This window comes from Hirundo rustica, chromosome 1, assembly GCF_015227805.2.
Source record: "Hirundo rustica isolate bHirRus1 chromosome 1, bHirRus1.pri.v3, whole genome shotgun sequence".
In the NCBI taxonomy this organism is placed as follows: domain Eukaryota; kingdom Metazoa; phylum Chordata; class Aves; order Passeriformes; family Hirundinidae; genus Hirundo; species Hirundo rustica.
In genome coordinates, this window is record NC_053450.1 from 140,559,068 (window position 1) to 140,585,546 (window position 26,479).

At 36.7% G+C, this 26,479-nt stretch overlaps 1 protein-coding gene across 2 annotated transcripts in view; it reads right to left on the bottom strand.

The window, feature by feature from the left end:
* Window positions 1-26,479, bottom strand: part of MPP7 (MAGUK p55 scaffold protein 7) — a 149,092-nt gene that overhangs the window by 39,501 nt on the left and 83,112 nt on the right. For both annotated transcript variants that reach the window (XM_040064993.2, XM_058420749.1), the window contains 3 exons: window positions 25,811-25,888; window positions 20,817-20,897; window positions 6,295-6,426 (listed from right to left, as the gene is read on the bottom strand). In XM_040064993.2, coding sequence (XP_039920927.1) covers window positions 6,295-6,426; window positions 20,817-20,897; window positions 25,811-25,888 — 291 coding nt within the window. The remainder of the gene's footprint in view (window positions 1-6,294; window positions 6,427-20,816; window positions 20,898-25,810; window positions 25,889-26,479) is intronic.

The window sequence follows — 26,479 nt, forward strand, 5'->3', positions numbered from 1 at the left end:
AAAAACCTCATTACTAGACTTCCATGCAAAAAGAATTGCACACCATTAGCAATATATTAAACAGCCTTAAGCCCCCTAGCTTATATTTCAATATTAAATTCTGCCCTCCAGCAACAGCTAACTAATTTGAAGTTTATAATAATACCTGGAACCTTTTACCTATTTTAAAGTAGAAAGCATTTTGTTGGGGGTTTTTTTCTGAATATATCTATCAAAAAGAAAAGAAATAAAACAACAAATAAACAAACAAACAACACCCCCCCAGCATTAGGATGCTAGAGACAAATATAAATACAGGACATTTCCACTACATTGTCCATACAAAACAGGCTCTCCTAATTAATCAAGGAAAAAGCCTTTATCAGAAAGGCTTTATGCCTTTTACCTAGAAGTCAACACCATGAAATGCCACCAAATTCAAATGGCAAGCAGTGACTAACAGGTCTCCCCTGTGATCACCCACTACCCCCACCCCACACTGATGTCTGGAAAGTGGTACTTCACTTCGCCAGGCTTTTTAGACAGATGCTAGAAAAAAGCCTGCGTGCAATCAAAGACCACACTATTGACCCAGACAGCATCTGGAAGTAACAATAAGGCTCTTGTCCAAGTGGAACAGTCACTTCATGCTCTATGTGATTATCACTACTGGCAAAAAAAGAATTTTCCTAGCACAGATTAACTGATCTGAAAGATGGCCCCACGAAGATAACAGGTAAATTGGAATTTTCATACAAAGGACAAAAACCAGTTCAAAATGACAGGAAAATTATTTAACCCAAGTTTGCTCACTGTCAGTATCTCCTCTGTGGCAAACCCAAAGTGAATGGGCAGGTACATGTAAAAACACTTCCTGAGTTCACGCATTTATACCTTTAGTACACAAATGAAAAAGGGGGTTCTATAAATTCCACTTTCCTCCCAGTTTAGAACTCCTAAATCTTAAAACACAAGTGGATTTCTTTTTCAAAATCTGAAGAGCTGATATTCTGAAAAAGCAGCTTCTCTTGTCCTGCTGCCAGCCCTGCTTAAACTATGAGGTATATATAATCTGGCAATTCTCCTTATAAGATGTTCAGCTCCAGTACTTTCAGTTACATGTGCAGTGCAGCTCCTCATTTAGAGCTTTAAAAATGGAAGAAGGTTAGACTGGACCTTGAGAGCTGGAAAATATTTTCAGTGTTGTGAGCCAAAAGTGTAAGTTACCCTAAATGAGACATATACAGATGTAATAGCATAGCTCAGTTTAAAATACTTCTAAAGGGAAAAATAAGGAGTTTGGGAGCCATATGGTGATCAGACTGAGAAAATGCCTAAAGGTATACCATACAAAAGCACTAAAAATAATACAAGCTCCTTCAGCAAGGCTCTTTCACTGTTTTTTAGCTGCTTTTTTTCTTCCCCATTTTTAATGTAGTACCACTTATGGGTAAGCATTGCACAGGGTTTCACATACGTGAGCTTTATTAGTTCATCCACTTATCTGCTGGTTCCAGAATATAAACATTTTAAGTCCTTATTTTTAAAGAAAGAAAAACTAACCTGTAAAATAAATTACTAATAAGAGAATTTGAAACATTAGTAATATTGTTGCATACCTCTCTGTTAAACAAAAGCACATGCAGGTGACGAATGCAAATAAATACTTCAGTAAGCTTTATTTTAATTCATTCTCTATTGAAAGTGCAAATACAAGTATCAGTTACCTACCTTACAGTGAGGAGTTATTTAAAAGTTGATATCCACTTATAAGTAGACTATGTAGACTAAAGCTAACCCTACATCCAAATGAATCGCACCAAAGAAACAGCTAGGTTCATCCACTACTGTGAACTGAGCTACAGGGACTGAGTGTGAGGTAAATGAAAGCTGTTGCATCTGCATGGACAGAATGCATAAATGTCTCCTTTAAATCACCAAAATTCATTTCAACCAAGTTCAGCTATGGAAATCAGGTACATCGTTGAATTTAGGTGTCCAGGCTACTTCTGTAGCTCTGGATACTGAACCATCCTTTCATTAAGTCAGGAATCTTAAACAGATGGCATGGGTCATTCTCTGGAGCTGCCTATTTTTCTCTTGACTATAGAAATGGCATGGCATAGAGGTTAGAGAACCAGACCTATGTGAAATGAATTTTTGTGACAAAGAAGCAACTATCCTAATGTGAAGAAGCATTCTATTCAGAGTAATAGCTGTAACAAACCTGGAGTATTACATTTGGAAGCCGGTAGTAGGAGCCCAGGTACTGAACCCCTGGTAGCATGGTTATTCATCTTGGATATCAGGAATGCTAACTAGGAGCAGGGCTGTGGCTGAAAAAGCCTTGGAGAGGTAGGAATAAGTAAAAACTCTCCAAACTTTCTGATAAAAAGCCCAATAATAGACAGGTGAATTTTGGATTGTCTCTGAAAAGAGATGTTTCTACTCTTTATGTAAGGTTCAGAGATGTTCAAAATTTTTGTTAAAACAAAACATCCTAATACAATTTCACCTCGCTTGAAGGAGACACTGTTGGAACTGCATTTGCTAACAGAGCATTAAAAAAACCCCAAACCCAATACAGTGGAAGGATTAAAAAAAAGTTTAAAACACCTCTCTCAAAAACTGGGGGAAAGTTCAGCGCTGACTTCTGAATTGATGAAATCTGGCAAACAGAAGGCCCTCCTACAAACCATGTGTTTCCTCTCTTTTGAAATGATTACTCCTGGGAACTCAGGCTTCATTAATATATGATTAAGCCCAGCTAAGAACATTGGTGAGGTGCTTAACTCAGAGAAAAGCATGAACAGGAGCATGAGAGGAGACGTGGTGCAGTTTTATATAAAAATAGTCTCTAGGTATATTCCAAGGAAGTTAAGAGAGTGCCTAATTGCTTCACAGCGAGTACTATTGAAAGTCATCCAAAGGAAATGCAATTCAGAATGTCCAGGGTGTTTAACTGATGTAAAGCTCGTGGCTTTGCAGGAAAACAATCTCTACTGCTTGGGTACAAATAGAATATGACCCTGTGTCTGGAGTGGAAGAAATGTTCAAAGAGCTTCAGTATCTTCAAGTCAAGAAATGAGACAATCTCTATCCCAGTAAAAATATTTTATAGTACTTCCAATCTCAAGCTAGTTGCTTCTAAAAATAGAATCCTGATATAATGCTGCAAGTGGAATTCAGACTTTTTGACTGGAGAAGAGTTAATCAATTAACAGAACAAGTAAAAACTCTTTAATCTCTACTAAGAATATCCAAGACTTCAGAGCGAGCTCTGAAGGAAAAGCCATTAAAAAGACATGGAAATAAATAGTAAATGAAATTATAATTAATTTAGTAAACATAGATCATGGTGTATCTTCCTTTAGTAAAATAACTTTGGGAAGCATAAACACAGTAGCTCTAACATATATAGTATAAGCCTGTCTTCAGTTATTCTGCCATGCTATATTTTGGTAAGACCTTATCTGAATTACTACCCATGTTTCTTCTCATCCCACCTAAGGAGAAAAAAATCTAGAGACGACAAAGACACAAATAATAGGTTTGTTATGTATTGTGGTGATGGTGTCATAATAAGTCACTATAAATCTGACACAAAGAAATTAATGTTTGATGTGAACATGAGTGATGTTAAAGTGGACTGACAGTGCATTATGGAAGAGGAGGAGGACACTATACTCTTTGAACTCCTCTTGGACAAGTGACGGGACTCACCATAAGTTCTTCTCTAACAAAAATAAAACATCGAGATAGGCTCAAGATCTGGAAAGATCACATATACAGTTTTCCTACACAGAAGAAGTAAAACCTTAGAAATGTTAGAGATTCCACATATCCAGTTAGACTGCTCCAGTGCTGGACTTCCCAGCTAATGGACTACTTTTGTTACTTCTTAGTCTAAACCTCTCAGGGTTGCACCTGGTTGTTTGCTCTGTGTTTTAGCGTCTTTCACTGCTGAGGAGTTTGACTTTATTGTCCTTGTGAGCTCCCCACTCTCAAGAACTTGTACACTGCAATTAGCTCCCACCCTTTACCTCTTCCTAGCAAAAGGTCCACAACAGGTTCCACTGTAAGGCTGTTTTCACTTTGGTAAAGACACAAAACTGTCTTAAACTAAAGAAATTAGTTTGCTCCCATGTTTTATATTTTCCATGGCTGCTGTCATGTCTAGTAAAAGATCTAAAACCCCTTCTCTGTTACCTCTGTAACACAAGAGCTGTGCCAAGTGTGGATTTAAGAGAGTGTCCAGGTTTTGGCTGGGATAAGGTTAATTTCCTTCATGGTAGCTCCTATGGTGCTTTTAGATTTGTGATGAAAACAGTGTTGATAACTTATTGTTGAGCAGCGCTTACACACTGTCAAGGCTTTTCTGCTCATCACCCCACAAGTGAGGAAGCTGGGGATGCACAAGGGAGAGGACAGAACTGGAACAGCCAACAGCATCTGACCAGAGGGATATCCTACAGCATGTGCTGTCATGCTCATCATAATAAAACCAGGAGAAGAAAAAGGAAGGGGGGATGTGTGAAGTGATGGTTTTCGTCTTCCCAAGAAACAATTACAAGTGATGGAGCCCTGCTGTGTTGGGGATGGCTGAACACCTGCCTGCCCAGGGGAAGTGGTGAACGAATTCCTTATTTCACTTTGCTTGCACACACAGCTTTTGCTTTACCTATTGAACTGTCTGTCTCAACCCACGAGTTTTCTCATGTTCATCCTTCCGATTCTCCCCCCATCCCACTGGGGAAAATGTGTGAGTAGCTTTGTGGGGCCAAGCTGCAGACTGGGCTTAAATAGACACACAGGTATCTGGAAGAGCTCAGTGTCCCACAGGAGTGAGGAGGCAAGAGTGGAATTTGAGGAACAGTCCAAGGGTAGCCTTTGGCTTAAGCAACTGGTTTCTTTAGGAGAGCTTGAAATCTAAAATGCCAATATACAATGTATATATTTAACAGAAGTTTTCAGAAAATATCTGAGTTACATTTTACAAGTTACTATTATCCAATCCATTTTGAGATACTATTAACTGATAGTATTGAACTCCTAAGTCTTAGTAAGAAATCATGTTTGTAATATGAAACTATTTGAATTACGATTTTATAAAGCTTTTTATGATGACAAATCTTGTTATAATTAACACTAAAAACAGGCTCCTCAGTTAGAATTCATTTCATACTGTATATTCAAATCTCCACATACCTTTCAGAAGGAATAGTCTTTCTGATCCTAATCCTAAAGCAAGCTTGTTTTATTTCTCAAATAATTTCTTGGATAAAAAGATGCAAAATGCTTAACGCTGTTACTCAAATATTTGAGGAAAAAATATTTATTATGTTAAAACAAAGTAAGAATTTTCCATATGGGCAAACTTGTAATTATGCCCATGGGCACTTACAGTCAGTCAAAAAGAAAACTCATTTCTTGTTTATTGATGCCAGAAATCCATCAAGAATTAGAGTGATAGTAATATATCTATTGTGGGACAAACTACCCCTGTACATCTAACAGAAGCAGCTCTCTCCCACTGTCATCTCAAGTACAGAATTACTTCTTAAAGTAAGTTTGCAGGTATTTCTCCAGGATTGCTGTCCATTAAAACAAATATTCAGTATAACATAAAACAAAGCTCTTACTGGTTTGCCGGACAAAAGGAACATAGTTAAATTTTATACACGATGACTCCCACTCTACAGCAAATAAAAAGAGCCAAATCAGAAAGCATTTTAATATTCTTGTAATACAACCTAGGTTTAGTCCTTTCGTTTTTCCAGATATCCCCATGAAGATATTAACTTTCTAGTATTCATAATACAAAGTACAACAACAGACATTTTAAATTTGCCCAGATTTCAATTCAAGTATTTTAAAATATGTTTTCATGCTTTCTTTTCAGTGTATTGAAAGGTCATGGTTTTTTACATGAATGGTTACAGGCGCAGTTCACAACATAGGTCAAGATTTCTTTGGGGATTCATTCTCTGTCTCACATTTTAAAGTAAGTTCATGATTTGAATTCAAGATAAAAACCAAATATATATTTGATCTAAATGCTCAAACTGGCCCACATATATAATGCTTAAACATCATGATGACCATTCATTGATGATGATTATTCAGTTCATATGCTTTACTAATAATCACTGTGAATGGAAGTCACAAGTGTATTACTTAATGTTATGAATAATCATGTGTAATGTCTGTCTATCCACGTTTCAAGTTAATATCACCCATTCACGTTCATAATCTGAGCACTCCCCACCCTTCATGCAATCACAAAACCCCAAACCAAAAGACAGGGTTACCTACCAATGGTTCCCTGTTTTTGACGAGCCTGATTATTTTAACTGAATCTTCTTCTTCATCAATATCATCAGGCATGGGGGGCAAGACAGGATCATAGTTCTTCTGAGCAACAGTATCATGTACAGACAGCAAAGCCTGGAAACATTAATAGTCAGTATAATTTTTGGCATCTGAAATGTTTAGGGAAGGGAAAGCAGAGGATATTATTCATACCCTGACTCTACTACTGTGACACAAGTAGATTGAATATAATTCTTGTATACAATTTTACTTCATTTCAAACTGATGAAACAACTCCATAAAGAATATGTTTCCATATATATAATGTATGCAACTAGTAAATTGTAGATGGAGAACTGTGTCTTTATACACACAAAAACACCACCTGCTTTGCATGCTAGCTTGAAATGATAAGAACTATGAACAGGAAAAAACCTTAGTCTCCAAAAGTAAGTAAAAAATTATACTTGCAATAAGTAAAAAGCTTATTTGCTACAATAGGCAGTCCTATGAAACAAATAAACAAAATAAGCCCTTTCCAAGACTTCTGTTCAAGCACAAGATGTATAACATGAAGCTGTTGCCCAACCATTCCCTTCACAGGAGCTCTGAAAGCTTACCTGGTTACTGGATTCCTTTCATGTGAGCCTCAAATTATCTTAGGAATTTTTAATTTATTATGGAATTCATAACTGAGATTGAGGAACATACTACTGAAGTAATTTGGTTTAGGCAGGTGCTTATCAACCACCTGTGGAATGACTTTCTTGCCTCTTTTCCTTCTCTATTGCTTCTCCAGTTCATGCACAGCTTGAAAAATATATTTTTCAAAGAAAAGCCTAACAATGATTGACAAAAGGTTCCATCTTAAAAATAAATAATCTATGAACTTTCAGGAAATAAGAATCTTGAAAGGCAAAGGAAATTAGAAAGCTCATTCTCCTAAGGCTCAAAAAGAAAAAATCTTGGTGGTAACACAAAAGTCATAGTTTTTTCTAGATAGAGAACTTGTGAAGTTCCTTTCTATTTTGAAAAGTCTTCATTATTTGTAATACCCTGTACACTGGTGAAAAATGGTTAAGTAATGCTTTAGCTTTTGTAGTGAAAAGTGTACATTGTACCACAAATAACAGCAACAGCCTTATGTGTAATCTCAGCTACTGTTTTGCTGCTTCTGTTTTCAAGTAGTTTCCTCTCAATACACGACTATTTAAGAGCCTTTCTTTCTAAAGGACAGAAAATTTTTCTGACCCCAGTTTCCTTGCTACTTAGTAATAGATGGCCAGTATTTGAGTACACAAATGACGACAAACTCTATATTCTCAAGGATAATACAAATGTTTTTATAAAGCATGACACTTCCATTTTGCTGTTCCAGGGTTGTTTTTTTTCTGAATGGAGGAAACTTTTAACAACAAAAACCAATTTTCAGGCAATGCTACAAGCTACCATATCAAACGCTGAAGGCAAAGAGCATATGGTAATTTTAAATTCTAAAGTATAAATTTAAAGTATCTAAAGTATTCTAAAGTATAAATTTAAACTTACGGCTTCAACAAAACAAACACAGGAAGATCAGGCCTGCTTTGTGATAAATTACTATTGTTTTACTTATCTTTATGAACATTGTACTATTTAATAAAAATACTTAAACACACTAATTATTTCTAGTTTTTCTCCCAATATACAGTTATGAATTTATACTACTTACCATCAGCAATTACTACCTCCCTCTGACGAATGATCCATTTTACTTTAGATCTGAGCTAAAAACCTCAGGCTAGCAATTATGGATCCTCCTGGAAATGTTTACTGTGATGCATTACATATGCAAAAGCCATGCAATCACATGCTGTCCTCTAAGATGTATGCGGAATATCAAAAACACACTAAAAACTTGTGTTTGCTTTTACTTCAGGCTACTTACAGTTAAGACCTCTAACTAGTGTTCTGCAATTAAATTTTTCCACATAAAGCTAAGGCACATTCATGGACTGGTTCAATTTAATGAGGTTCTATACTGTAGTTTAAAAACAATCAGGCAGATAGAGAAAACAGATGAAAATATAAAGCACCATTTCCAGTGTAACAGACAGACACCCAAAACATGCTCAAAAGAACCTACCCTTGACAATGAAACTTGCAAAACCAATTCTGTCCACTTCTACACTGAATTATGCCCTCAGTGTTAATAAGACACTTCCCTGCTCTGACTGCCAGATCAGGCTCCTGGACACGGCATACAGAATAACAATGCATCCCCAGTGCTACAAACCAATATCAATCAATGCCTGATATTTATGATGCTTTTCCTCACTTCAGCTTCACAACAACTAGAACTTATCAAATCATTCCTTTCTTCTCCCTAAAAACACATTAAACCACAATGTACTACAGTTAGCAATATAAAATCTTTTCCTCTAACTCCAGCACTACTTTATCTCAGTGCAAAGATACATATTTCAGATAAGAGCAGGAATGCCAGAAACGATGTGTCTTTTCTCAGTCAAGCTTTCAGAAGAGCTTCTGTCATCACAAACTTGTTTGAACACACTAAGATTTCTTTCCTTCTTGTCTTCTATTGCTGCTTCTTTTAACACACTACATTCTGTCTACTGTAGTTGCTCTGAAATAGTCATCAGCACAGACTTTGGGCAATAACTAATTTGAAAACAAAACTTTAAAAGCCATTTTGATTTCACTTAATGTTTTCAACTATAAGTGATCAATCTGTCCTCGAGAGCACTTCTGTATGTTTTGAACAATAGAATGAACTGCTGTATGCACAGATCTTCAGCAGAATCTTTGTGTCATTCAATTAATATAGTCTAAAAAACTGTGTCTCAGACTAGATGTGTATAGAGAAAGCTGTGACTTTATTTAAAATAAACAAATTGCAAGTGCCAAGAAATAAAACTTGGATCCTAAGATGAACAAGATTTACCCAGAAAAATTGTGCAGCAAATGCATAAGGCAATGTAAAGGTACCAATGTTCTCTTTTTCTACACGAGAAGTGAAGAAGTGATTAATTTTCATGATACTAATTTTTTAACTCTTACAGAAAACTGCAAGAAGTGCATACTTTTTTTTTTTTTTTTATGCTTTGGTTTTGTTTTCAAATACACGGCTCTTCAAAACTATGTACATAGAATCTGAGATTTGGGTCATGTATATTTAAGCACCTCTGGAGAAAAAGATTTTAATTCAGCTCTAAAGTCTATGCTTATGATTCACTAATGTAAACATGGTCCGTATTTAGAACTTGAAAGAAGGTATGATTCAAACTCCTGCACTACCTAAATATAAATATTGATGTTCAGCTAAATTCTTAGACATGATCTAGCTGGAAATGAATACTTTCATAGGACCTCTGAAACGTCTAATAACCAGTGCTGTATTTTTTATATTAAAACTATCACTGATCATTTCACAGTTTATAAATTGAAATTTTACACTATCAACTTACATGAAGAAAATCTGACATTGGAAAAGTTGTAAGTTCTTTTTCTTAAACTGTTCTGGAGCTTTAAATGTTTATTTAAATTGAGAATGTTATTAATGAAAACAGTTCTACACTTTGAAAAATGTGTATCACTTAACTAGACTAATTACATTTTTGCTCTTATAGAACAATGACAAATTTCATATTATTTTTTGCTCCTCTTTATATTTTGAGATCTGTAAGAGTAAAAGTACACCGGTAGCTCCTTATTCATAAACACAGTTCCTTATGTTTTTTAATTCTCATTATTCAAAAACCCCTCCACCTAAGCTTTATTTTTCATAGATTCTTTGTGTTTAGTAGTCTAGGAAAGCATTTTAGAAAATAAGTTAAAGAAGCAAAACAGAAGTGAAGAAACAAAAGCAGCCTCTTTCTTAATAGTACTTGGAAAAATAATTATTAGAAATTTAAATAGGGAATAGTCATCAACAGAAATTTTTTAGCAACTCAAACCAACCTTTAGGAGGGCTAACCGCTGCAACAAGAGTATGACACTGCCAACCCAGCAGCTGGCGACCCTGCCTGTGGAGCACATTACTGCCCTGGCAGCACAGTCAGCAAAACCGAACAAAATGGCCCATGACTGCGCTGTCCCACTGCACAGCTTGGATCATTAGCACCAGCCACCTTCTCTGGCAGTTCAGCTTGAACTCCATCAGGTGAGACATAGACATTTTCCCACCTCTTTTCTTTGCCATGGTGCCAGTAACCGCTGCTGAGGCCGGCACAGAAAAGTTTTCACTTGAGGAGAAAAGTAACTTTATCAGCAACCACAGCAACGTGCCCCTGAACTCACCTGGCAGAGCTCATCCTCCAGAGAGCTCTAGCCATACTATGCTTTCCTTTGAGATAAGGTTACAGAAGAAATAAAAAAAGGATGAAAATGTTGGTGGAGAAAATTATTCAAGATTGGCAAGATTAATTTATGAGTAACTTGCATAAAATTAAAATAATGCGAGTGAAGTCATCCAGCAACAGATACCAAAGAAGAAAAGCTCAAAGAGCTGGGAGAAGACTGAACCACTGAAGGAAAGACCATCAAGAGCATCAGAATAGAAGGAGAAGCACAGAAGTCATAAAAACCAAACATGTGCAAGAATTTACAAAACAGTACAATAAACCAGCAGAAAGCTGAAGCACTACGGTGATGGCATGCAGACTCTAGCCACACTGTGGTAAAGCAGCCATCAGAAATCAACAGCACATGACAGTCTCTTCACCACCAACTCTGCCTGCTAAAGGACTATGTGCAATTCTAACTGTGATGTAAGATAAGGGTTAACAAGGGAACAAAAGGGCAGGTGAGAACAGACATCTCAATCAGCAGATATGAACAGTCACATTAGCTGAACTCTCCATCTCAGCTAAAGCATGAAGTATGATCCAGAAGCAGAAGGAAGCAAAAAAACTACAGGCAGGGAAACTCAGTTGTGCTGCTGAAGTGGCCAGAGGATGGCTAGAGTAAGAGCAAAAAATACTTTTTACAAACTACAGTAATCACATATCAAGCAGAGAAGTAGTATTATTCCTTTTGATACTGCACTAATCTAGATCACTTTCCAAGAGAAATCTGGGATTTTCTGTTCTGTACAAAATTCCCAAGTTAAATACATAGAGTACATAATGTTAAAGGAATGAATTAACTTCCAGGTAAATCAGTTTGCTTTTGTCACCAAGGATCACTCACACTATTCAATTAATATAAGCAAAAACCTTTGACAGGAACAGTAGGAAAAATTAAATAAGGTCCTTTAGCCTAATTTTATGTTCATAATCAGGAAAACAACAGGTGTACTAAGTAAGAGGTTAAAAATCTGGGCTAATTTACTTCCTTCCATCCTTCAAATGATATATTTTCCTATATATCCTTTATAAAATATGCAGAAATTATACATTGTATGAGAAGACAGCAGTTTCATACGTACAAAACAGAAAATAATATTCCATGCTTGCAAGTGTACTTGCATGCTTGCATCTGTACTTAAACTAGAGTTGCCCTCTAGTTTAAGCTTGTCCAGCTGGCAATTAAATCCCTTTCTCTTCCAATCTTTGATGCAGCTGGGTCACAGCAGTGGTTCAAAATAATAACACATACTGTGTATATGTGTGGGTTTGAGTTCTTAATATCTACCATAGACTAATGATCTTAGCACAGCAACATCTCAGTTGGATTGATAGTCAGTATATATTACTTTTTCCTCTTTATTATGGTATACTTTATTCATGACTATGTGAACTTCCTTTCACAAAAGGGTAATTTCCTTGCCTGAAAATGCTATTTCTTGATTTCAGATTCACCAGTCTGAAGTGATGGGTTTACCTGCAGCTGGTAGCCAGACGGCAACAGCCAACAGAAAAATGAACTTTCTGATTCTTCAGACCCCCACTTCCTCTGGCTCAATGTTCACAGCCCCTGGAGATGCTTCCCAAGTCAAACTGTTCTCAGTGTTCACAGAAACACGCACGCCGTCCATCTGTGTCATCTGGTAAAGGTGTTAATACCCTTCCAGATGACAGCCCTATGTTTTCTCTCAGTTGTGGATAACAGCAAAAAAGGCTCTGATTTTAAATCAATAGTGAAGAATTTGAACAGTCTGTTTTATATTCGCAACATGATTCATGTAGCTAAAGTGTCCTTGAAGCTCTAAGCCCTGTTCAAGTAAGTTCCAAGAGTACAAATAGATGGTTTTCAGAGTGGAAAATGCCGAGACAGCAGCACTGTTTCAGTATCTTGGCAATCTTTAATCGATTTCTTTTTTGAAAAAGTGGCAGCTTCCCAAGAATATTGTGTCTATAGTGGTAGCATGTACCTTTTCTTGGTTTAAAACCATCCAACAACACCCCAAAGAAATTACATGAAAATATAAAGAAAGTAAAAGCTGAGGATGCAGTTGCCTTTTCTAAAAAAGTGTCTCTAGGAATGACCCAGCCTTTATTTGACATCAACATCATGACTGAAGTCCTCAGAAGAATAAATCTATTGATCCAAAAGGTTAAAAGAATCTAAATGAACTTAATTCCTCCAGAAAATAATAGCATATATTAATCTATGATAAGGAGGTTGTAAATTCAGCTACAGAGTACTCATACGTGGGAACCGAGATAAAAATGAAGCAGAAAAGAGGAGACTGTTGAATGGAGAGTTCAAACATATGGTCCAACAAATGTAAAGGAAAAAAACACCACAGAAGCAAAAGGCAGCATAAAAAGATGACATCTAAATAAAAGGACTACTTGCTTTATATTGTGCAGTTTCTCCATTTCACTAGTTCATTTTCAGTAAATGAGTGAAATTACTACTCGAAAGGGATTGGATTTTACCTGTCGTGACTTTTTCCTCCTCCTAAATCACCGGCTTTAGCAAAGTTGCCAACTTTTATGCTCTGTATCTGAATGCTGTAGTTACGTGCATGCAATTGAACATTCTTAGGTGGGTGAGAGTTGGTTCCCTCATGTCGGAAAGTTTGTATATTTAACCAAAGAATTTCTTTGATTTACTTTTCAGATTTTGTATTTTCTGCTGCCAACCTGCCTGGCTTCACTTTTGTTTATGTTATCTATCACTTTGTTTATTATATCTTGGCAGCTAGTGAGCATTCTCATATCCATACGTCTAAGATCGACAGACAAGCTCTGTACTGGACATGAGCCGAGTTATCACCAGATGGACCTGAGAGCATTTCCAGAGTAACGTGATGGCTGTTACTTAAATATATACACATGAAGTATATTCATTCACCTCTTGTCTATCATTTTGTCTCTATGCTTCTAATATGGTGTATATTGTTATATGTCAGTTCCTACAACAAGAGTGTGCCACAACTGCTTTTTCTGCCTGACAGATGAGAAAAATCAATGCTTTTCTTGCTGTTTTTAAAAGGACTATTTCGCCATTACATTTTTGCTTTACTTACGCTATCCCAGTAACATGAACATTCCAAAAATAAAGACAGCAACATATTTTCCCAGCTCTCCTTACCCAGGAGAGTTTTCTTTATTTTAAAAAAAAAAAAAAAAATTATGGGTGCTACGGGTGCAAGCAGAAATGGAAATCGGAAGTCAAAGTCTAAAGCTGAAAGGAGTTTTAAATAAAATAATTTTTCCTCCAACTGGTTGCCAAAATATGTGATGGATAGTTACCCAAAGTGTCAAATAGTTTAAAGACACGAAACACTGGGCAGAAGGATTTCAGTCATTTGACAACAAAAGTCTAGCAGGACTGTCCCCCTCTGCCCCAACTTCACGGCGGGTATGCTCAGAACATCTATGCGCTATCTATCCATCAACCAATGTCATAAATCCATTAACCAATGTCATAAAACCATCAATGCTGTGGTCCTTGCTGATTGCTGCATCATTTGCACCTATTACTCGGGGAAAATAAATATTTCTATCTCCCTGCTGATACTTCACAACATACCATCAAAAATCAAGCACATTCTTATAGGTTTACAAATTAATGGCATTTGATTTTTCAAGTAAAGATTATGTAGGTAACTTTTCAGCTGACATAGGAAGTTCATTGTACTCCAGCTCACCATATTAATACATCTAAAGTATTTGTATAGTAAAATCTCTTCATATACGAGCACAATTCCTACAACCGGTCCTACCATTACATCTTGCAGACAACCGATGAGTAAATAGTTAAAGGTCATGGGAAATTACACTTTTTAAACAGACACTGTAGTTTGTGTTACCATTTGTAAGTATAAATATGTCATGAAGAGGAGAGCATTCTCCCAGGATGTGTGCAAAAGTAGAATGTTTTCATTGGTACATCTGGAAAGACGGGTGTCTAAAATGACAGGGCCTAAAGGTCCCCCAAGTTCCTAGGACACAGTAGCAGCCCAAATGTAGCTCAGATCTTAATGGACCTGAAATTTGTATTTTATTTCTTCAGATACAAAACCTGAACAGTTGTAGGGAAATCTCAACCATTTCCAGTGGAAAATGTTGACTTTGCAGAAAACACACAGTTCAGTGAAAAAGCCCTGACGGAAAATCTTCAGCAGGTCTAATTACAAAGGAAATGTTGGAAAGAAGACAAAGTTTAGATTAACTATTCTTTTTTTTTTTTAATTACATGCTACATGAAATGCTTTATGAACTTTTCAAAACAAAAATGGATTTTGTTTTATATTATTATAGCTCAATACTTTCTTTCAGTGCTTTGTATGGTAAAGTTCTAGAAAAAAGCCCACAGTCTCCTGGACATTAATTTACATTGTTGATTTTCACCAGTGACTGTAAGGCAGCTTTAGAAGGCTCTTCTGATAGAGGCTTAAAATGTTTGCTTTTTTAACAGAACAAGGCACACTTTGATCTGAACAGTCTATCATGCCACTATGCAAACCTAGTATGCCTCATATGGCAGGGGTGATGGTATCAGCAGTTGTTTATGAAATAAAGGGTAGAATTTACAAACCTCCCAGTAAATACAAGAAAACTAGAACAGGACAGGACAACATTAAAGGTATGCTTCATGTTCAAAGAAGCACTATTTCTTTTTTTTAAGAAACCTAATCAAATATAGGAAGCATGTATTTGAAGAACAAAGTGCCCTGGCTTCATTATCTGCAGTTTTAGTTTTGTTTAACTCACAGTTCTATTCTGAAGGAAAGCCAAAGAGGTGAAATTATATGAAAATACTTACAAATGCAAATTATTTTGTGAAACTGAAAGTCAAATGTACTGCTAATGAAGTGCAAATAAAACAGCAAGCTTAAATCCTACTAGCAGTTTGCTGGTGTATGCATCTTCGCCATTTGAAAGCAATTAAGTTCCCTCACCCCCCAACTTAAAACAAAGAATCTGTATTTTGTATGAACAGTAACATTCCCAGTCATACAAGCACAGTTTTCCCTTCACTCTGCAAGTAATCTTAAAGTTAACTTCCAAAATTCTCATCATTCTATGGTAATAAAAGAGAAGACAAGAAAGATACTACATGTCCCCCTCTTGCTCCCTCTATGGCTATGGGTACAGAGCACCAAAGTGACCCAGATACCTTACATTCTTGAGCACCATGAAGGACTGAACTCATACACAGTCCTGCCGGGGGGCCTTGTTTAGGTACCTGGTTTATGTTTCAGACTATCAGCTGGCAAACCTTCCAGCACACAGAATTTAAACTCCACTGAACAGGGAGAACCACCATTGGAACAGCTTCATCTCCTCCAGGTCATAAAGGTATAAACATTCTTCAGAGTAGTTCTAGCACAGTGGCACTAACTTTTGAAATAATTATTGTTCTGTCTATTACACCAATGACCACAAAGGACATATTTTATGTAATCAAAACACACTTAATTTACCCTAATAGAGATTAACTTCAATGGTAAATTTCTTATTTTGATATGTAATGATCACAAATGTAATTGCTGTTATAAAGACAAAGTTAAATGTTATTTAGATCTGAGTAAGATGTCCCAAGCCTGTCTCAAAGTTAGTATAACTGGGATAACATCGTTCAAAGGACTAGGAGATGGTTCATTCTTTAACAGTCTTTTTTGTTTACAGCTACAGCAATAAAGTGCCTAAAACGTTAATTCCTATAGTCATTTGTTTCAGTTTTTCAAATAATTTTTTTTAAAAATAACAATTATGCTCTTCTGTTACGGCACCATCCCAAAAATAACACAGTTTTTTCCAGCTTGTTAGAAAAGGAACTGAAACCTAGTTATTCAAGACAGATTTTAGAAAAATGTGGAAGAGAATTTGGAAGCTTTAAAGTCTTTCATTCTTAGCTTGATCATCTGTCATTGGTACACCTCCTTTCTTACAGTGTTCCTAACTGGAACTCCGTCCTGTTATGACAGTTACTATCGCAACCACTTCACTTCTTCCCATTTCCATCCCTACTAACAGATAAGACCATTTTGCTAACTTTCTTGTGACATGTTCATTAAATAGCCAAAATTAAATTCCTTTCTAAGTCAGTGTCTGTGTCAGCATATTGAATCTTAGTCTTCCAATTATATGTTCCAATTTACACAGTAGTGTAATAATTAAATATATTTTGTCTATAGAGAATTAAAACCAAAAAAAGCTTAGTGCTCTCAACAGCAGTACTTCCAGATTCATAACCCCGAATTTCTATAGACACACCTCTCTCAATTGCACTGGTGCCTACCTGATGAATCATTTTTTTTTTTGTCATTATTTTCAGAATCCTGTACAACTCTCTTCTTTAAAGACATTCCTTTTTACTGTCACATAAATTCCATTAATTTTGCCAAATTATAAACCACTAAAGCTGAGAATACTTACTTCTTTTTCATATTTTGTAAAAGTATTCACAGGAGTGTCCTCTCTTAAATCAGAAATACCATTTTTTCATGTATATCCCAACTTGTATTGAAACTTCCATTGTTGTGTGTGCGTGTGAGGTGCATGGGCATTTTGTATGGTTGGTTTTATTAAACTGCAGGAAGATGTATACCTTGAAGAAACAAAACTTACAGGTCAGGCCAAGCCAGCCTGCAGGCAGGGCTGTGTAGCTCCGGTTGGAATGGTGTTTAGACCCAAGCAAGGATTTATTTGGGTGATTTGAAACACCAGCAGATCAGGCTTGAGTCTGCCTGCCCAGCTCTCTGCAAATGTATTTTAGATTTTTGAACACGCTGTTTCTGTCTGGTGAAAGGTCTGGAGGTAAAACCATATGAGGAGTGGATGAGGTCACTTGGTCAGTTCAGTCTGGAGGAGACTGAGGGGAGACCTCAGTGCAGCCAACAGCTTCCCCATGAGAGGAAGAGGAGGGACAGACACTGATCTCACCTCTGTGGTGACCAGTGATAGGATCTGAGGGAATGGCCTGAAGGTGTTAGGTTGGATACCAAAGGGCGGTTGTGCACTGGAACAGGTTCCCATGGAAGTGGTCACAGCACCAAGCCTGAATGTGAAAAAGCCAGTTGAATGTATCTGGTTAATGCTCTCAGGCTCATGGCGTGAATCTTCGGGTGTCCTGTGCAGGGCACAGGAGTTGAACTTCGATGATCCTTGTGGGCCCATTTCAACTCAGGTTATTCTATACTTCTATTTCAAAGGGCTAATTTCTGGTCTGCTTAAAAATAAAATAGAGTATTCAACTGGATTTAGGTTCTAGGGTATGGAAATACTATTCTGTTTCTTGATATCTTTAACAAGGTAAAGCAAGATTAAAGAATGCTAACCCTAAGTCCTTATTCAGGGCTGGAAATTAAAAATAATAAGTGTGGCTGGCCTGTGTCCACAGGGCTACACAATTATATTTTAAATCCAGAACGCAAATGAAATGTCTAACACACAGTTAAACAAATCCACTTGATTTCCCAGAGCAATGTGCTCTGTTCTACTTCCAGAGTTCTGTTTTAATCAGAAAAGATAAACCACAATCATTATTAGTTCATTTAATTATGTTAAGTGATGCCACATTTGAGAGCAGGGAAAAAAACCACCGCTCTGTAACTGGATACTTCATGCAGTTTTTAGAAGACTAGAAATGCCCAATTTATTTTTCTTTTCAGAAGAAAATGCACCTGACAAAACCTTGGAATTACTTCTAGGATATTTTGAAAATCTCAGGCCTGGTAAGTATAACTGCCTCAGAGAAACTACTTTCTTCTTTAGAAAACTCCTCTGTGGATGAAAACGACAAGCACCACAAACTTGTCAAAAATTTTACTCATCAGATGCAAACACTCAGAAATACATTCAATGAAAGAATTTTGTAATACAGAATTAAAATATAGAAATATTTATTTAATCAGACATGACTAGAAACCTCTCCCAGCCTTTTTTGGCCTGTTAACCAAAGCTGCAAAGTTATAAACACCTTGCTAGACCTGACCCTTTACACCATCAGACTTTTGGAGGCAGTGAGGTAGTGCAGTTACCTAATCCTAAGCATCCTTCACCATGCCATAAACATTAGAGCAGAGCTGTAGGAAAGTGGAAGCTCTCCTGGCTCCAGCTAACATTGCAGTTATAAATCTGGTCAGAAAAGGAAAGTTTCCCCTGCAAAGTAATGTACAGCCAATTTAAGGTAATCCCAAATTAAGCCATGTATGTTTTTAGATAGTCTATGGAACATCATTGGAAAAGACAGATCAGTTACCCCAAGTAATTTCAGGTGTGTGAAAAAGAGCTGTTCTAGCCATCATTTTGTCCCAAGAACCTAGAATGAAACCAAGAAACCTTCTCTAGCAACAAACCTAATAGCAAAGAGCTAGAAACACTTATGCAATGTACGGCATAAGCTCAGATACAACTGAAGAGACTAGGACATCTCTGGGGAGGAACTGGAAGTACTGAGTCCCAGAAACGTTCTTCCTTTCCTTTTCCCTCCAAGAGAGAGCAGGGGAGATCAAGAGAAGAACCTCAACGACAGCCTCTGAATGAATGCAGTACAGTCATCTGGTCAACATGATGGAGGAGAGAGCAGTGATAATTTACCATCACTCTGAGGCATGTTTTCCATGACATGGCAGGGGGAGAGGATAATGGACAAGCAAAATACCTTGCATACCGTCAGTTCTTACCCCCACATCACACGAACACCTGCAAGGGGCAACACAAACACCTGCAAGGCCCCTGCAGGGCAGGGAATTGTGCACTTTGCACAGGATTAGGCAGTCTGGCCACGCAAAAGGCTTGGTACCCTGCAGCTGGCCCTCTCCCCCTGCAGCCAAGAAAGACATTTGTTAAGTTACTGCAGTTGTTCAATCACATTAACCACTCTGAGGGGAAGGCACTTGTTTCCCTGAAATCCCAGTAAGATTATCACACTGCCTTTCACTGCTACCAAGGAACAGACAGCAAGAGTGCATGAGGGAATGAGAGAAAGCAAGAAAAGGAAATGGAGAGATGCAATTTTGGCAAAGGAGCTGTCTTTGCACTCAACCCACCAAAGCTTCAGAAGTATGAAGTACACGTGGACAGTCACTAAGAAAATACCTAGAGCGAATCTTAGGATCTTTGCAATTTCATGCACTAATTCCTCTTCTAATATGCCACTGGCATTACTTACCCCTTCAAAGAAAAACAGCTTGTCACTCTACAAACTATGGAGAAAGCAAAAATCAGTGCAAAAATCGTCAAAAAGCAAGTGTAACTGATCTTTGAAACTTTGCGGCACTTTGAAGATGCCATAGTTTCTCAGGTTTTGAGATCAGTATTTATACTTAAGATAAAAGAGCAACTGTCTTTAAAGGTGCTCCTTTCCCACTCTGCCGTTTTCATTCAATTTATCAACTGCTGCATTTAATTACCATTTCAATAGACACCTAAAGCCACTGAACTCTTCTTTCTCTTAACAATGGAAAAATAATATGATCCTGTGCATCAACAATGATATATAGAGGAGGTTCTGACTGGATATAAGGAAACCGTTTTCACTAAGAGGGTAACCAGGAATTGGAAGAGGCCACACAGAGTAATTGTAGAATGTCTGTTCCCAAGCATTTATTTCCAAGACCTGATGGGAGAAAGCCCTCAGCAACATGCTGTGACCCTGCTTAGAGCAGTACTTTGAACCAGACAATTTCCATTCAACCTCCGTGCTTCAGTGGTACTCTAGTCTGTCAGATAAAAGGTATTAAGTTCCCCAAAATCACCAGAGAGAACCCCAGGAGTTTTATGGAAAGTTTTCAAACTTTGATTTTTTAAAAACACTATCATCCATGAATTTTGTCCTGAATACCCAGCTACACCCCTTATCAATGATATGACTGACAACCTTTTAGTAAAAGCACAGTTTTAACAAACTTACGAAGCACATGCATTAGAAGATAGCAAAGAAAAAGAAATTATCTATTTTGAAAAATATCCTTTGCAAATAAGTGACTCCTTTTATAAGCAGAAGTAATAGCATAATAATTTATAGACAACATTAAATGTGTTTCTTCATCCCAGGTATTTCTGATTAACACTGCACACATTTTTAAACAGTACATGTTAAAGCAGACAAACCCACACACAGCCCAAGGAAGTAGATGCACACATCCACGCAGAACACACTATGCAGGCGCAACTCGTCCTCACCTTGAGATTGGGTTTTGCAAGGAGTTTCAACAGCTCTCTGATCTCGCTGCTCAGTGGTTTGCTCTGCAGCTCCTCAGCCAGCTGGGTGGGAGATTGAATCAACACAAAGACCATTAGCAAAGCATTGTTTTACCCAGTGCATCACTGACAACCCAGAATCTATCTTGTTCAAGGTTATTGCTTTCCAGCATGTTCAAACAGAAGGCAACATGAAGGAAAACACCATCAATCACTGCGCTTCTGTTTCTGGCCCTCAGTGGACCAGATTTAAGCCAGGCCTTTTGGCTCAGTTTAACACAAGTAATCATTTCTGGCAAGGGTGCAGCCAGATCACATTCTGATTTATAGCAAAGGGGGTAAATCCCAGCACTTCATTTAAGTGAATGGTCCTTTGCGTGCAGACAAAGAACTGCTTGTAAAAATGACTGGATCAAACTTTGACACTGTCTATAAAAAACAGTTTCGAATGAGGTGGTGAAATCCACACTGCTTCCAAAAACCCACAGTAGCTGTGCTGTTTAGGACTGGGATAAGAAAGCAAAGTGCCCCTACAGTGCAAGCAATCTGAACCTTTTATTATGTTTACACATACACTGGAAGGAGCTTGTTAAACGTGAAGCGAGTTAATCATAATATAATTTATAACAGGTCATCAGCAATTCAAGCCTGTAAAATGCACAAACTGTGTCCTAAAAACAAGATCAGTAATTTATGTTTGGTTATACTACAAAATTGTGGCTTTGTGAACAATAGAGCAGCAGTTTAATTTTTAATCCCACGGCTATTTGGCTCATGTCTTGGGTTTTTCTTATCATGCCATTCCCAACTAATTTGGACTCAAGAGACATATTTTACTGCAGGATTTTAGACTCAAACTATTTTTCCGGAAGAAGGAAAAGCCAAAATGCATTTCACAACACTGAACTTAAGTTTAAAATTTTGAAGCTACATCACTCATAATGCAAAACATGATTTCAGATAATCACTTGTTTTCTTTGCATTAAATCAGTATCATAAAAATATCTCAAAGACAGATTGGCTATTTGCAGCACATAATTTTATTTGTCTGACCAAATTTTAAATTTTTACTCTCATTTTGTAAACATTTTCAAGATAAATGGATAGATGTATCTTTTGCATAATTATATATAATAGACAAATCTATTTGAAGAAGCCATTACAGACATCAAACATAGTTTGAATACCATTTTTTCTTTTAACCTTCAAATTAAACAGAGTATCAAAAATTCATCACCTGCCATCCTATAGACTTTTAACTACAATTCATAAGAATATCCAGCCAAGTACCTCTGTGCTTGCATTAACAGTATTTGTGTCTCAGTACCAAAAGATTAGAAAACAGTCTCTGTAAGAAAGTTCAGAATTAAATATTTATATAAATACTTATATAATATACTTTAAATACTTATTTTTAGACACAAAGCCAGCTGTGTCTGACTGCAATTGAGTCCGCAATGGTGGAAAAGCCCTACAAAGCTGAAAATATTCTGTATGACAGTAGGTCTATGATATGGGTTATGCTTGGTTGTCTTTGTACTCTTTAGATTATACTGCCCGTCACTGGAGAATAAGATCTATTAGTTTGTGTTTCACAGATGGACACAAGCAACCACTCAGCAGAATGACCATTTCAGCATTTCTCTCTCAGAGGAATTGCACAAGTAATAACTCCAGCAGAACTGGTGTTTGCTTTGGTGGTACAAATGCAAATGAACATACATAATAAGGTTTAGAACAGTGAGAAAAAATTCTTCATTACTGCTTTAACAGACATTTTAATATTTTAATTTAGAAAATGTTTTTCAGAGATAAAATAATTTAAAACTTGTTTTCCTAGATGTGATTTATATTGTTTTCCAAATATTTTCATTAAAGTTTTAGGCACATTTAATACCTTGTGATAGAAAAGGAGGAAAACCAAAGATTGAAAGATGAAGTCATTTTCAGATTAGCAGATACCACCTCAGCTGGTTTAGACTGGATTTTTATTTGTTATTGTTGTTGTTAAAGTGCTGAGATTTGAAACAGCTACCAGCTACATGGCATACCCAGACACACTGACACTGTGCAATCTCCTCCTATGCTAAAGACTGCAGGAAAGGCTGTCTGAAAACATCCTCTACGATCTCTTGAGGGAACCACAACATTTCAACAAGCTCTTTATGAAAAGCTGCCACTAAAGAGAAGGGGAAAAAAAGCAAGGGAGAGGGCCAGATGTGGAGTAAGGCTGGCAAGGTGAGGAGCACCAGGGACTGCTCTTTAAAGCTTCTGGAGAAAGTTCTGAAACTCCTTTGAGCAGAACAGTCTTTCTACCAACCTTGAGGCCTTATTTACTACATTACCTATCCTGCCAGTGATTTTGTTGTAATTTAGGAATGGAATTCTCCAATTTAGTACTGCCGCTAGAAACATGCATCACTTTCCCTTCTGTCTCCAACTGGAGGCACAAATGCAAGATGATCACAGGATGAGATAAGAACAATTTACTGGAAACCACTATAAGACAATGTACTATGCTGTATGTATATACCATTACTAAATAATAGCAACAATATTACCAACAAGAGGTGTAAGAAAATAAATTATTCATATGGAAAAACTCCCTGATAATAGACAATATGAGATGGCTCTCTCCACCCCCTTTTCTTGATTGGAACAAACCCTTCCTTTCTGGAACAGAGTCCCTTTCATGAACTCTGAACTGACATGAAGTTATGGAATAACCTCCATGTCCTAACCATGCCCTCTCCCAGCTAGTGCAAAAAATTAACCCTCTCCTGGCTGGAACCAGGAGAGATATTTAGATCGTTTGCATGAAATCATTGAGCCCTTAGTCAGACACAGCTGCTCCAAAATAACAGGCAAACAGAATGTCTGATGGGAAATTCAGACTAAAAGTACCTAGGGGAGAGGAGAGAGATGGTACTGCAGCTGGGAATATGAAAATGTTTAGAAAAAGCCTTGCCACAATTGTTGCTTCTAAAACTGCTTTAAAAATAACACAAGAATAAGAATAGACTCCTTAAACAGTTTATTATGATAGCAGCACCTCAGGTTTTAAATCAAGCAGGAGATATCTGCTTGTTAGTACGAATATCTCCTTCTTTAACTATAGAACAATTACTATGAGTAGGAAGGGAAAATATTAATTTAAAACCTATTGAAATGAAAGTGTGTTTAATAACACCAACATGCTCTTAAATACTTGAAGTTGACAACCAGTCAGACGAGCATGCCAAAAAATGAATAGCACTTTAAACCTGAAACTTTGTGAGCCCACTGCATGTAATTTTACTTCCTCAAAATCTGCTGATAGCTACCAAAACATAGAATATCCTGCAGTGTGCTGGCCTGACTTCAGCCACCATAGGACACCCTTACCTCATGAGACAGTGCCCATAAAAGCCACAGTTCACCTACACATAATTAATGAAGAAGCAGCAAGAGCATCTATTAAAAAGAAGCTGTACATTTGAAGTAGGTAGATGCCTAGACACAATCATGTCCCAACATGTACACTTAAAAATACTACCATATGTACATAATGATACGTTCATAGGGTTAAAAGCCCCAACCTGTCTCAACTGAGGAGTGACAGAGTACTTTAATTTGGAGATTTCCAAAACTATACATTTCAAATGGATTTACATTTAAATTCTGAACAAAGAATGAGATTGCTCAGCATTTCTGAAAGTATCAAAACGTAAGTTTTGCATCCAAAAAAAAGAAATTATTTTTATTAAGACTATTAGCCCAGAGATCCACGACACAAATATTAGCAAGGATTATTAATATGTCAGCAAGAACTTAATGAAGAGAATTTCAACCAGCCTTCTAATTTGCAAAATTACTATCAACAATATTTAAAGCTATGTGAAGGTTAAAAAAATAGTAGTAATATATGCCAAGTCTAATGTATTATTATAACAGGTATGTTACAGGGTATAGCTCTCCTCCTACTGAAACATGATTAAATTACCATGTATCCTTTTTTCAATAGTCTTCAAGTAAGTTTTAGGTTTTTTGTTAAAATGATACCTATCTCAATTCTCAACATCTAGTAATTTGTAAAATTTAAAAACCAAAATCTATTAATTATATAAATAGATATTTCAGATTTTAAAACATCTATAAAGTATGTGAAGTTTCAAACATGCTGATTTGAAATGGATCCTAATACATATTGCCTTTTCCAAAAAGCAAGCTGACATCATCAATTGCAACAAAGATCTCTGGATTTCACCTAAACCACAGTTTATTAAACATTTCTCTATTCTGGCCTACCTCAGGTTCAGTCATAGTTTATACAGGTGTGTTCACAATTCATCTGAATCCTAGAATTAACCAAATAGCAAGAAATGGCAGGTTGGACTTTTTTTTTGAAAATAAAAATTATAGTAACAGGAAATTAACTACTCCATCAATGCTGACCACTTTTACAATTTACTTTTTGGTTATGAAGGTAATTTGGAAAGCTCCAATATCAATAAATCACTACTGTACTTTTTCTTATATAGTTTTGATTTTTTTTTTCCCAAAAAGTCTCCATCCTAGGCATTTCATATGTTTCATTTCTGTAATATTATTTGTCATTTCTCATGTTCTGTCAGCAGTGCTATCTCATTTGTCTTTTTTTTTCCAAAGCATTCCTCTTGTCTATGACTTTCTCAAAACACTAATAGCTGACAGCTTTTCCCCTCCCAGCAGAGTTCCAACCTTTAATTTTTATTGCTTAGTTACTAAGGCAGAATAAGAGGCTATCTAGATCCAATATTTTTATAACATGCAAGTGAATAAAAATCAAAGTAATATCAGCAACAAGCCCAGTGATGACAGAAGCTTTGGAAACCTTTGCAGCTTCTTATGATTGCTGCTCAGAGGATCACATTCATATGTTTGCACTATGAAGAGTTCTGCTTGCAGACAGTTTTTTGGTAGACTTGGTACCAGTGATCTCAGCAGGGGACACTTACATCATCTGCCAAGGCTGCTGCACCATGGAGTATGGGCATCGGGTTCTGTTTTTCATAATAATGCAGTTTTTCATGAATCTGGAAGACAATAGTACAAAGTGATAAGTTTATTTTGAAGTATGAGAAATGGTACAAAATAACCCTGTTGAGTCTGTTGACTGTCTGTAACTAAGCATCCTTATAGTAACCTACAGGCAGCAATCATGTAAATGCAATTCATCATCATCCTCTGCTGAAGTGCTAAAAATATGAAATCAGATGGAAAAAATGCTCAGCATGCAGACCAACCCACAGAAAAACTAAACATTTGTGATTTTTCTCTCCTGGCTTTCTCTGTCCATATTTCTAACATATTGCTTCAAGTATCAATTACATTTTATATTGCTGCTGAAAACACAAAGCATAAAGTGTTTATCCCCAAGATGGATATAAAAACCCCTGTAAATTATGATTTATGAAGTGAAATAATAGCTTGCCACCCACATCTTGACAGACAACTTGATGGAGCGGCTGCCGTCATTAAAATAATTCAGAAACAAGGGTAAAACAGTGCTGATATGAATTCTGAAACATGAACATCTGAAAGAAAAAGGTAGTTCTTCAGCATTTAAGGTTGTTAATGAATAATTATCAACATTAAAGATGCACTGTGCTTTGGTTCTTACAAAA